This window comes from Cyprinus carpio, chromosome B24 (assembly GCF_018340385.1).
Source record: "Cyprinus carpio isolate SPL01 chromosome B24, ASM1834038v1, whole genome shotgun sequence".
In the NCBI taxonomy this organism is placed as follows: Eukaryota; Metazoa; Chordata; class Actinopteri; order Cypriniformes; family Cyprinidae; genus Cyprinus; species Cyprinus carpio.
This window is the reverse complement of record NC_056620.1, coordinates 5,114,269-5,127,792: the sequence shown is the minus strand read 5'-3', so window position 1 is coordinate 5,127,792 and position 13,524 is coordinate 5,114,269. Positions and strand designations below refer to the sequence as shown.

Sequence of the window (13,524 nt, the reverse complement as noted above, 5' to 3'; positions counted from 1 at the left end):
CTGTAAAATCAGAATCATATCTTAATAGTTTCATTTCATTTTTTTCCCTGTTAAAAAAAAAAAAAGCAGTTGAGTTCGCAAACAGCGCTTTGAGGAAGCTGATATGATACGATAGAGATACGATAAACTGTGATCTATTAAAACGTGACTTCAGCTCAACTCTTTTATCTCTCATGTTCCCATTACACAATTCATTTCTCTTCAAGCTTAAGAAAACTGAACGTGTTTCGTTCTGAAATGTGTCGTTCTGAAGAGCAGACAACTCTCACATCCTCCTTTCTGAAGTTTGAGCCGATTCTGGTGGACATCAGCAAAACTTTATATGTGTAAGTTCCACAGTATCCAGACACACCCTCAATGTAAACGACACAAATTCCGTAACGATCACACATCTCATCAACAAACCACTTCAATAAGATCAAGCTTTTCAAAAAGATCGCCCTTTATGCGCTCAAACTGATCTCCCACAAGCAGTTCATCCCTACTTTTCCATTTTACAACCATATTTCCTGTCCGATTCCCACAGCAGTGCTGGAGACCAGCGCGTGCTTACCTGAACATAATTATTCTCGCAGTAGTCCGCGACCCTCGTAAGGTTCTGGTAACTCTCCACGAGAGCTCGTTTACCGGCTGGAATCTCTTCTTCTAGTAACATCTGCAGCTCTGCCATCTTACATGTCTCCACAGAGCTTCCTACTCCTCGTCTCTGGGTCCTGGGATTTGATTGAGAGCTCAAGCTCAGCCCCAGTGATGTCGGAATCGTTCATTTGAGTCGAATCTTTGTAATGAATGAATCGAACCGGTTCACAAAACCGGTCTGAACGATTCGTATATCGGACTGAATCGGGTAGAGCTATCCGCGAGTCAACGACTCACTGAATCATTGAACCGAGACATCTACGACTCGCATTAAGCCGGATTATCTACGCAAGTTTTTGGAGTGAACCGAGTAGCAGGAACAGGACGTACAGGAAATGTGTTGACAGTTTTATTAACATGCATACGAAAAAGAGTTGTTTATAATAAAAATAATATTACAAGCTGCAAAACCGTGCGATGTACCGTGATATTAATAGTTAAATATTGTATTTAGATTTTTGTGAGAGTTGAAACAAAGAGTTAAATGGTAACTATACAACCGTTTTACCTCTAACTTAATCAAGAAAATACCAATAAACAAACAAACAAAAAAAAAAAATATATATATATATATATATATATATATATATATATATATATATATATATATATATATATATATATATATATATATATGCGGCTTCATTTAAATATTTAATGCTACCCCAGGGACGCACGATGACGCCATTACGTACTGACGCAAAAGAATCGGAGAATTGTTTCTATTAAACGGTCCATTGAAAGAACTGTTCAGAAGAACCGATTCTGGGAAATGAGCCACACTTTCCATCCTCCCTCCCTTCCGCCACAGCGCCGCCCATCAGCGCAGCTGATACATTGTTGCGGAGCGAATGGAACGTTGGGAGTTGTAGTGTTATAATACATCCAGTAACGAGGGACGGAACGCTTTGTTGTGTTCCATTAAGTGTCACACTGTTGCCTCTCCGTCTATTGCGCAGTAAGTTATTAAGCGCATATGTCTCTTTAGACATATGCGTCAAAATACTGCTAGGCACATTCAAAGTTCGCAGCCAGAGACGGTTTTTATGTCATAAACTCCCCTGGGTAAGCTTACCTCGGGGAACTACATTACCCTGAATGTTACGCGTGTAGATGAAGAATTATGGTATTTGTAGGATTTGGATTCCATTGTTGCAAGACTTAACGGCAGCGTCGTTCTCTAAAGGAACTACAATTCCCAGGAAACACCTGAAGTAGGCTTTCATATGTTGTCTGTCAGGTACGTATTCGTGAGGTCGTAGTCTCTAGCGCATCAGCTGGAACAACAAATGGTAAAGTATCAAATGCTCGTGCTTGTTTTAACGTCGTTTCGATCGTTTCTAATGCAAGCTAATCCAGAAATATCACATTAAACAGTATTCACTGCACTTTCAGCCATGTCTTGCTTGTCCTTCAGGATTTGTAAAGACAAACTGGATTGTTTTGGGCTAAACGGTCTAAACAGTCTCATTAACGTGCAGTTTAGGTTTACTGTAATTGCGACAGATGCAAGGAACATTCTGAATTATATAAATCGATTAATAAAAATGTAACTTTGCTGGTAGGTTTGAGCTCGATCTTGCTGTAGCGGTTAGATTGTCATGATGGAGGCTGACAACAAACCAGTCTACGAGCAGAGGTTTAGTGCTGCTGTCAAAGTGATCCAAAGTTTACCTTCAAACGGTGAGTAAATATGTAACAGTCATTTAGTAAACACACTGTGTATTGTGTGTTATATTGCACGGCAGTGCACGCGACCCCTCACCTACTTTCTTATGATCGCTGCAGTTTCATAATCAAATGACAAATTATCACGGGTTTCCACGCTTAACGCGATTAGCCTACATTCAGCCGAGCTTGAGTGCTGAAATAACTCGTGTGCCACTAGCCCTGATCAGAGACTGTGTGTGTGTGTGATTGGTGATAGAGCATCATGTAATTTATCATATATGGCAACATGCAAGATATATTAAAGACATGCTAACTGAATGTCTGTGTGGAGGGATAGTTCACCAAAAAAAAAGTCTTTGTTTACCCCCAAACAAATATGCTGTTATTTATTTATCGTTTGTTTGTGACACATGTCAGCATAGTTTTTGAAGAATAATTTTTGTGATTGTTTTTTTTTATGTTGCATTATAACCTAAAAATTCTTTGAAATAAAATGAATTTTTATATTAATGTTTATTATTCCTTTAATGTGGAATGAAACATAATGGGTTCAGACGAATTCTCTGAGAATCAATCAAAAACAAAACTTACTGTTTTAAGTGAAATTTTAAATAAATTCAAGTTTATTAAAGGGTTAGTTCACCCAAAAATGAAAATTCTGTCATTAATGATCCCTCATGTTGTTCCAAACCCGTAAGACCTCCATTCATCTTCAGAACACATTTTTGCTGGATCTGAGAGCACTCAGACCCTCCCATAGACAGCAAGGGTCCTTACACGACCAACGTCCAGAAACAGCAAGGAGATCGGTAAAATAATGACATCAGGGTTTCAACCGTAATTTTATGAAGCTACAAGAATACTTTTTGTGCGAAAAAGAAAAAAAAATAACGACTTTATTCAACAATTCCTTCTCAGTTAGCCTAACGCAGTACACATAGCAAGGTGTTTCTTTATATAATAAATAAAAAGAAAACAAGCAGATAGAATAGAAAAATAATAGGAGACGCTAGTGTTAGAGAGACTTGTTTATAATAAATAAAAAGAGTAGATAGAATAGAAACAGAGAAAGCTAGTGTTAGAGGCCTTTTTTTTTAAAGAAAACAAGCAGTTAGAAAGAAGGAGAAGTTGGGCAGGTCATTCCACCAGGAGAGAACTTTAATTTAAAAGTCTTTGAACGTGATGTTGTGCGTCTTTGGGAATCATTGGGTTGGCACAATAAAGCGACGGTCACGTGCAGAACGTAAGCTTCTAGAGGGCACATAACTCTGAAGTAATGAATAAAGGTAAAAGAGACCAGATCCTTTTGTAGTTAAATATTAAAATATTAATCACCTAATCATATACAGTTAAAAATTACAAACACATAAAACGGAGGTGTGATGTGCGTTCTTTTCGGCACATTAAAGACTAATCTTAGATGTATAGGCAAATATTTGTAATAATTGTTTTTTTTTTTTTTCATTTTTATCTAATATTGTATAACTTGTTGATTTTATTTTATTTTTTTAGGTTCATTTCAGCCTTCCAATGACATGATGCTGAAATTTTATAGCTACTACAAGCAAGCAACACAAGGCCCCTGTAACATTCCCCGTCCAGGATTCTGGGACCCTATTGGCAAAGCCAAATGGTATTGAACCTGATAAATGTGTAAATTTATCAAAAAACATGATATATATATATATATATATATATATATATATATATATATATATATATATATAAGTGTCAGTTGTTCTTAAAGTTAAAGTGTATTTTTTTCCCACTATTAAAATAGTTTTCATATCTTAGTTTAATAAATGCTGTTGACATTCTAAAGAGTGCAAACAGTGCGAGCGGTTTCAAAACATTGCTCTGTTTGCGCTCTCATGTTAGTTTATGGCTCAACCAATGGTGTGAGTTTGGGGATGGACTACCTGTTCAACCAACAGCAGACAGGGGTAGTGTTTCCAGTACCATTTCTCGCCACTAGTGATGCAAAATGACAGACTTTTCCTTTAAATGAGTTTACACCATTCAGAGCGGTGTCCGTAAGCTAGTGAAAATGAACTGTTGAAAGTTCACTGAGATAACAGATCGGAATCAGTATCACATCAGGTTTGTATTATTAGTAACTAGTGCCACAGAAAGTTCTGCATTTGTACTTCTGCAAAAATCTATTTTAAAGTCCTTGTTGAAAGCCTTTAATGTAACCGAGAACGATGAGTAAGAAAATCAGTTTTCCACACAGACTGTTTTACTGTGCTTCATGCTATTTTAGTTTTTTCTCTCTTTTATGCATGCATCTGAGAGTTTGTTTTGAAATGTGCAAACCGCTGCTAGAGTTTCAGTTGATCGTGAGATGACAAGTAAGCAGTGTTGACAAGCTTATGAGAGCAAAGTGTTCACTGACCCGTCCTGCTGCTCGTGTTTAGGGATGCGTGGAATTCTCTTGGGGAAATGCAGAAGGAGGAGGCGATGGCGGCCTATGTGAAGATTTGAAACTGGTATAATGTTTTAGATTTTTAAGCAGTGTTTAAATATGTGGTATGATTTAATGTAATGGTTTGTGTAACTTGGTTTTACATTTGCTGAATAGATTCTGGAAAGTATGCCTGTAACAAATGAGGTCGAGGAGCTTCTGCAGGTCATTGGGCCATTCTATGAGCTCGTTGATGAAAAGAAGAAGATAACGCAGGTGTCAGATTTGACCACAGGTAAACTGAACAACAGTGCCCTCTTGGAGATACACCAGTGTGCATACACAGGGAAGAGACCGGTCTCCCGAGGAGAGGCGCCTTGGGCTTTTTAAACAAAATACAGCCTTGCTAATAACAGATGACTTTTCAAAAAATCTTACTGACCCCAAACGTTTAAACTGTAGTTTGCAAGTAAATAACGATAAAATCTTGTTTACATTAATTAACTAATTACCCCTTTGTTTCATGTTCAGCCCGCTTGGAAAGATTTGCTAGGCAACTTGAAGGCAAGTGAATAGCAGTGTGTTCTCCCTCAGCGGCCTGTGCCCTTAGTTCATAGTGCCATGGTCCAGGTGCTTGCTTTAACGCCTCACTCACTGCTGTTATTAGTGTAGATTAGTCTGGGGTCTGTGTAAGGGCTGGAGTGTTACTGGTACAGCTTTACTTTTTTGTGCAATAGTCCTGATAGAACAGACCTTTTAGAAAGTGTGCCTATCAAGTTTCAGAACATATCGTCAATGCATCATCTTACATGTGTATTGTTGTTGTCTCCAGGGTTTGGGAGCATGCTAACATCACCACCCAAAAGTGTCACCAAAAGCATCATCAGGACGATGGAGATGAACGGCAGCCTGGACAGTTACCCCATCAAAATATCAGAAACTCCACAGACTAAATCAATAGACATGGAAGACGGAGAAGATGATAATGAGGAGGAAGAGGAGGAGAAAGATGAAGAAGAGGAGGCTAAAGAGGTGAAAAAAGGTAAACCTCATAATTATTGTTGCTCATACTTAAGGTGCAGTCACATGCTGTTTCTGCTGAAGAAGCGAAAGATTTCCCCAAGCTGATTTTGTAACAGGTTCAAGGTGGTTGTACAAATTTGCCAGCTGTGACTTCAGCGTGACCTGTGCTGTATACATAGTTACACTGTTGACAATAGACAATGGGCTTTTTTTGCCTGCAAAAGTTTCAAAATATCTAGAGACTAATTCTAGATGCTCTTTTGGCATTGGCCAGTACATCTACAAACCACCCAGAACACTTTATCAAGCATTCAGTATCATGAACAGTTTTGCATTGGTAAGCGCCACTCATATTTCCTTCATAATGCATGTATTAGTAATACATTTGCTTCATTGCAAACGATGGTGTTTTTTAGCCTCACAACTGAAGAAAAAGGCTTCTGCAGGAAGACCTAAAGGACGGGTATCTAATGGGAGTATCGGCCAACATAAAGTCCTTGCCAATGGAACGCACGGGTCTAAGTCTGATCTGAACAGGCAGGAGTCAGAAGAAGACGCTGAAAGCTTTAACCACGATAGAGACGTCATAGAGCTGAATGGACACATCAAAGGTGAGGAGAAGGACATTGGGGGTAGTCATTTACTTGACTCATTATTTTAAAAGTAAGCTCTAGGACATACTTGCAGTAGTTATCTGAATCACTCTCTTTATATGTGAGCAGAAGACGTGTCCAGTTCTCACCATGTGGGCAGTGATTCGGACAGCGAGGTGTACTGTGACTCCATCGACCAGTTTGGTGGAGAAGAGGTGAGTAAATTTTAGTTACGCTTAATGATGTCTGATCCAAAAATCACGTGACGCTGGGAGTGTAGGATCCAGTGTTAAAGGGATAGTTCGCCTAAAAAAATACTATAGAGGTCAATTGGGACCAGAAACTGTTTGGTTAGCCACATTCATCAAAATATCTTCTTTTGTGTTCAGCAGAAGAAAGAAATTCATACAACATGAGGATGAGTGAATTTCATTTTTGGGAGAACTATCCCTTTAAGGTGTGGTCACATGAGTGAAATTTCAGCAAAATGTTGTGGTCAGAAAGGTCTGTTGTCAATAGTGTGTAGGTGAATGAATCACAGATCACACAGAAGTCAATTTCAAACCAGACAGATTTCTATCGGTCAGCAGAGAGATTTCACATGACCACCTTGAACCCACTGTGAAATCTGCATGGATTCCTTTTAAAATGACAATCCCTAAACAACGTCAGTGTGACTGCGTCTGTTAGCGCCTCTGCAATGGTTTTCCAAAATCTCCCAAAATGTCAGTAATGCATGTGCTTTTGTTCCTGGTCTCCAGGGATCTGAGCTACATGTCAGCCACTCACTGGACGTGGCCGAGGAGAGCCACAGCACACTATCCTCCACAGAAGAGATCAGATCACAAGAGGAACTGCTGGGACGGGAGGAAGGAGTACAGCATGGTGGAGAAGACGGAAGGAGCAGCAGAGGCGGTTCTCAGAGGCAGGCACTTCCTGCGAATAGAAGTGACAGTTCTGTGGTCAGGAGGGGAAGAGGTACAAACCTAGCAACCAAAACAACAGCAAATACACATATAAAATCTGTTTCAAAACCTTGCTAGCTTGATACTATTGCCTACCATTGCTTCTGTTCTGTTCCAGTGTTAATTTTGATTTAGTTTTAATCATAGTCTTTTGACTAAAATCACATTTCGTTTTAGTCATATTTTAGTCATGTGAATTGTTTTTTGTTTAAATATCATAAGAGTTCCAAACTCATTATATTGGTTTGATATTAAGGATTTATCATGATAGACAACGAATTAACTGCGGTGACACACAACATGCCTTTTGTTAAAATTATATAAAACCACTTCTCATAAAGAACAAAAACATGGTCTTCTTTTTAATGAAAACCAATGGTTATTTAGGCTAATTATGCATTCTTTTTATAGCAACTTGTTTACCATATTCTTCATTCTTTCAAGCAGACATATTTATTTCTATTAATAAATTTAGATTAATCTTTAGGGCTACTAAAGTTTTTAGTCAAGAGCAGTGCATGATTTTCTGTCTTTGTTTTGTTGCTTGATTAAAGGGGTCATATGATGCTGCTAAACAGAACATTATTTTGCGCATTTCCAATAATGAAACGCTTCAAAAAATATAAACCACAAAAAAAAAAATAATATTCCACCTACTCTACACCACTCCTTTCCAATCAATGCCCCGCCTTCTGAAACGCTCGATTTTTACAAGGCTCATCGCTCTGAAAAGGGAGGTGTGCTGTGATTGGCCAGCTATCCAGCGCGTTGTGATTGGCCGAATGCCTCAAGCGTGTGACGGAAATGTTAACATATTGTGATGCCTTGTCCAGCCGGAGCAACGAGACATAAACATAAAACCCATTATAAACATGATTTCTGGTCGTGTCTTCTTTTGGAAGGCCAAACAAAGTAGTTTTGCTTTCACAGTGAAACACAGCGTCTATACGACATGGCGGCGGCGGCAACAAAACTACAGCGAGAATAAAAGGTACGCCTTCTTTCTTTGCGTGAACATCTGGGCGACGTTATGCAAATCTTCCCACATACTGACATAGATATGCGGGGGCGTGTTAGAACGAGCCGTTTCAGGGGGGCGTGGACGAGTGTTAAACTTTTATAAAGAATATCTCTTTGGATTTGAGACTTTAGTCTTTGCAACTTCACAGATCTTCTTTATTCACCAAGAGCTTGTAACACTCCAAAGAGAAAGGAAAAATTTAGATTGCATTATATGACCCCTTTAACATCAATGACTCGGACAATAGCAACTAAATTAGGCTGCTATCCCTTTAAAACTTTAAAATGTACTGATACACGTTCTCCATGCTGTTTACGTTCACTTAAGATGTAATCAACTGTGAATACTCGTCGAAACTGACAATTTGACATAATTTTGTGTGTAACTCTTCATTCATGCGACGTGAAAGACTATTCGCAGGCTGTGAAACACACTTTCTGTGTGTGTATGCTTCAGGGTCTGCGCTCAGAAAACCGGACCGAATTGAGTTCTCTCTTGTGTCGTCAGATTTATCAATATGTCTGCTCTTCTCTTACTCCCACATATTGACTTTTTTTTTTACGTTTTATGCGACATGCAGCAAGTGTATGTTAGTTTATGTCCCACCGGCTTATATGTACGCATCTAACCTCCGAACCACGCAGCAGATTCATTTTGAATTCGTCTTTTCCCAAATCGTCCCTCCCTAACATTTCAGTCTCGTTTTTATTCATTGATAATGTCAATAGATGTACATCATAGTTAAGTTTTAGTTCATTATCGTCTCGTTGTTGTCAGTGAAAAAAAGAATGTTATTGATGAAAATTATGACAAAAAACGTTCTGTTCTTATATTTTTTTTTTTGTGCTTACCCTAGGATATTCATATATGTGCGTACTGTATGCATGCAGCCTGATTTTTCTTCTCACAGCAAATTATTTATTTTTGGTGCTAAATAATTTATTTGTCCGCAAAATGGCAACACATACCCAGCCTGTGGTTTCATAGCTGAAAAAGTAACTGATAGCTTTAAGGCCTGTTTCAGGGGCATTTTTGCCCCATATATTGAATTTTGAATGCATTCTAACTGCATTCTACTAGCCTGTCAAAGACTATGAGTTCGACTGTACGCATACTAAGTGTTCTCATCAAATCTGAAGTACCTGTATACTTTGATCTTAACTGTAATGGAGTCTCATAAGTGACCAAACAAAATAAAAAAAAATAAAAATACATAAACAACAGCTCTGTGCAGCCACAGATATCACTCCTCCTGTGAAGCACACAAGACTTGATTGTTGATTACAGTAGAACTTGATCTTAAAAGGGTTAGTTTACCCAAAAATGAAAATTGTCAACCCTCCCTCATGTCGTTTCAAACCCGCAAGACCTTCGTTCATCTTTGGAACACAAATTAAGATATTTCTGATGAAATCCGAGAGCTTTCTGACTGGCATAGACAGCAAAGCAACTGACACGTTCAAGGCCCAGAAACATAGAAGGACATTGTTGAAATAGTCCATGTGACATCAGTGGTTCAACCGTAATGCTATACAGCTACGAGTTTATTTTTTATGCACAAAGAAAACAAAAATAACAACTTTTTTCAACAATTTCCTCTTTTCTGTCATTCTTCATCGTGCATTCACGAGAGTACCTTCACATGTGTGTGCATTCCTCTGCTTGTAAACAAGGCGCAGCACATCCGGGTTCTATGTCACAACACTGGCTCTTGCGTCAGCAGCACCACACGCATGTGTCATGTTTATTTCCTCTATTTAAACGATGCCCTTACTACCTTTCTGGGCCTTGAACGTGGTTGTTGTGTATTGTCTATGCAGGGTCAGAAAACTCTTGGATTTCATCAAAAATATCTTAATTTGTGTTCCAAAGGTAAACAAAGGTTTTGGAACGGCACGAGGGTGAGTAGTTAATGACAGAATTTTAATTTTTGGGTGAACCATCCCTTTAACATGTTAACAGTTCTCTAGCAAGCATAACAATACATGGTTCACATACAAATATTGGGTAAAATAATCAGTTTTGGATGAAATATATTGACAGTAAACTTTTCTTTCTGCATTTTGAGCACACGTTACCTTAAAATGCTCTCTAGGTTTTGGAACAGAGCTGGAATCCTCAAGTAAATTTGTTTTTGGAAACTTTGTTTCTTTAATCTGTTAATGATCTACAGAATGTTTGCGCTGTTTGCACATACTGCAGCTGCTTCTCTTGTGTATCAGGGTCCAGGTCACCTGCCTTTGGCTCGAGGTCAGCGGGACCACAGCAGGGCAGTGGGGGAGATGGGGAACGCTGGGGGACGGATGGATCGACAACACAGAATCTGAATGAACAGATAATCTGTGCTCTGGCCAGACTGCAGGACGACATGCAGAGCGTGTTAGAGAGGCTACACACGCTGGAAGCTCTCACAGCCTCACAGGTTACAAACCGTCTCTTTTCACTCAATACAACATAGATAACACTGATCAAGTATGACACATTACATTTTTGATTTGTCATGTGCAACTTCTCAGGCCCGATCCTTAGCGCTGCCATCAGACTACCTGTCACCACCTGCAAATAAAACGAAGAAGGTAAAGTCATTTTAATACACTGATTAATGGGATTCACCCAGAAATGATCTGTCATCATTCACTCACCCTCAAGTTGCTCCAAACCTGTATGAGTTTCTTTCTTCTGTTGAGCACAGAAAAATATATTTTGAAGAGGGTTGGTAACAAAACAGTTTCTGGTCCCCATTGACTTCCATACTATTTTTATATTTTCCCCTACTATGGAAGAATGAAAGTGAATGCATGAACTGATGAAATGTAAACTTTGAATGCATTGCAAGTCTCTTTGGATAAAAGCGTCTGCCACATGCATAAATATCAATTTTGATCATTTCCCAAATTGTTTTTGAGTTTTAATTATGCCATTGCCATAGAATGGGTGCTGATATAATATTTTCATGATCATTTATTCCTATTATTTATACTTCCCAGAAGCCATCCTGGTGGCCTTTTGATGTGTCTCCAGGAACTGTGGCCTTTGCGGTCATCTGGCCGTTTGTGGTGCAGTGGCTCATCCGTCTGTATCTGCAGCGCAGGAGAAGGTAAGCGCTGGCCCATTTTACCAGTATGTACACTACTGCTTAAGTGTTTTTTTTTTTTTTTTTTTTTTTTTAAATAAGTATAAAAATACAGCAAGGATATATTGATTAAAAGTGACCTTGAAGACATTTATAATACAAAAGATTTCTATTTGAAATAAATGATGTTCTTTTGAACTTTCTAGTCATCAAAGCATTCTAAAAAGTAAAAAAAAAAAAAATGTATATAAGTATTATTATAAAATGTTGAAAACTGGAGTAATGATGCTGAAAATTCAGCTTTGCATCACACAAATAAATTACATTATAAATATATTAAAATTAGGGCTGTTTAAAAGCAATTAAAAACTTTTAATCTCATTAATTACATTATGCTGATTGATTTATTGATTGATCAATTAATGAATTGCAAATTAATTGCACGTTTGCATTGAGAAATTACCCCAAATGGTAAAGTCATTATTATATTAAATGAGAAAAGCATTGAATAGACCTTACAAGAAATTAGCTTTTTATTTTCAAAGCTACTTTTTTAAAGAAATATTTTCATTCAACATAGAATTTATTTCACAAATTCTTAAGGCTGCAATGTGGTGATAACTTTTTTTTTTTTTCATTCAATGATGAAACACCATTGTGTGTTACTCCACGATGGACAACACTTTAACTGTGGCTTTGTTTGAAACAATTTTTGCCAAAACGGACGTTTAAATAATGTAATATTCAACAAAATATTAACTGTTGTATAAAATCAATGTCACATGTGCAATCGTGAAGATATTCAGGAAAAAACAGCATTCTTGCTCATGTGATATTGCTAATTTGATATAAATATAAGACAAAAACCCATGCAAGGATATTTTCGCTCTCGTATCTTGAACATTTAGGGACATTCATCATGCAGTAGGTTGCTGTCCTGCTGCGTGACATTTGTCAATACAGGTCTGAGCGAGGCGGGTGCGTTAATCATTTTAACAAGTTATTTTTTCCATAATTAATCATACCAAATGAACATGTTAAATAGTTAAGTTTTAAAATTAAAATTTTTGGGTGAACTACTGCTTGAATATGGTTTGACGCATTCATTGTTGCAGCTGCTTGCTGTTTCACACTGCGTAGTTTGAACATAGCTTAGGAATGTATTACCGATTGATCATATTTGAGGCTAAAAAAAACTTGCCAAATGTGCATGTGATGGCAAGTATGTTAAAGATTGGATCATCTTGTTACAGAAGAATCAACTGAAAGGAATGGACACCTCTGCAGACCCAGAGGAGAGTTTCTCAGCCTGTCCCGTGATCTCTAACTCCTGCTTTTGCACTATGATGACAACTCTAAGAACTAGCTAATGGAAAGACAGAGTGAATGTACGGCGATGCAGCTTATCACAAGCTTTTTTGTACTTTTTCTTTTTTTAATGTAACAACTTGCTAAGTCACAAGTCCCCAATTTCAATAATTGAAAGTAGACTTTTCATAGTAGTTATGAAAATCCGGTTAATAGAAATTCATTATTAACGGAATTTCAGTAATTTATGTCAAGTATGTAATCATTCAGTGTTCTGCGCACATAGCTGCTATCTGTCATTAATACTGTGGAAGATGCAAAGGTGATTTCTGCTTGAATATCTCTCTGATTCTTGCCGTGTTTGACAGAAAAGAGCCCATATTTGGGGTCTGAAGCGTAATGGGAATAAATCAGGACTCCCCAGATTGTATGATTAAGATTTTTAAATGCACATACATATCTAGACATAGCATTCTCTTAAATGATCTGTGGTGCTCTTTAAAGCTATAATGAAAAAAACATGCATATTAAACTGAGCCTTTGCTTTGGAAATCTGAGAAAAGAGTCAGAAGGCAATACAGAAAATTACGAATTACGTTCTTTATCTGTTCCATATCCCATCTTGATGCCTGCCTGCAAAGATCTGACCTATTTGGTACCCTCAAAAGTGTGTAGGCACAAAGCCACACATCTTAAAAATGTCTGAATGTCACCAGCTTAGAGAAATAGTTCACCCAAAATTGTAAATTTGCTTACAATTTACTGTCCCTCAGACCCAAGTTTTCCTTAATCAGAACCGATTTGGAGAAATCACATCACTTGCTCTC

At 37.9% G+C, this 13,524-nt stretch overlaps 1 protein-coding gene across 1 annotated transcript; it reads left to right on the top strand.

The window, feature by feature from the left end:
• Positions 1-1,829: 1,829 nt before the first annotated feature.
• On the top strand, positions 1,830-13,347 carry acbd5a (acyl-CoA binding domain containing 5a). Its single transcript, XM_042751874.1, is given in 14 exon segments — positions 1,830-1,931; positions 2,205-2,322; positions 3,823-3,943; positions 4,728-4,783; positions 4,786-4,799; positions 4,892-5,009; positions 5,547-5,756; positions 6,154-6,348; positions 6,460-6,545; positions 7,092-7,308; positions 10,539-10,738; positions 10,833-10,892; positions 11,304-11,413; positions 12,643-13,347. Coding segments are annotated over 13 exon segments (1,482 nt in total). The 5' UTR covers positions 1,830-1,931; positions 2,205-2,240; the 3' UTR covers positions 12,656-13,347.
• Positions 13,348-13,524: the final 177 nt, after the last annotated feature.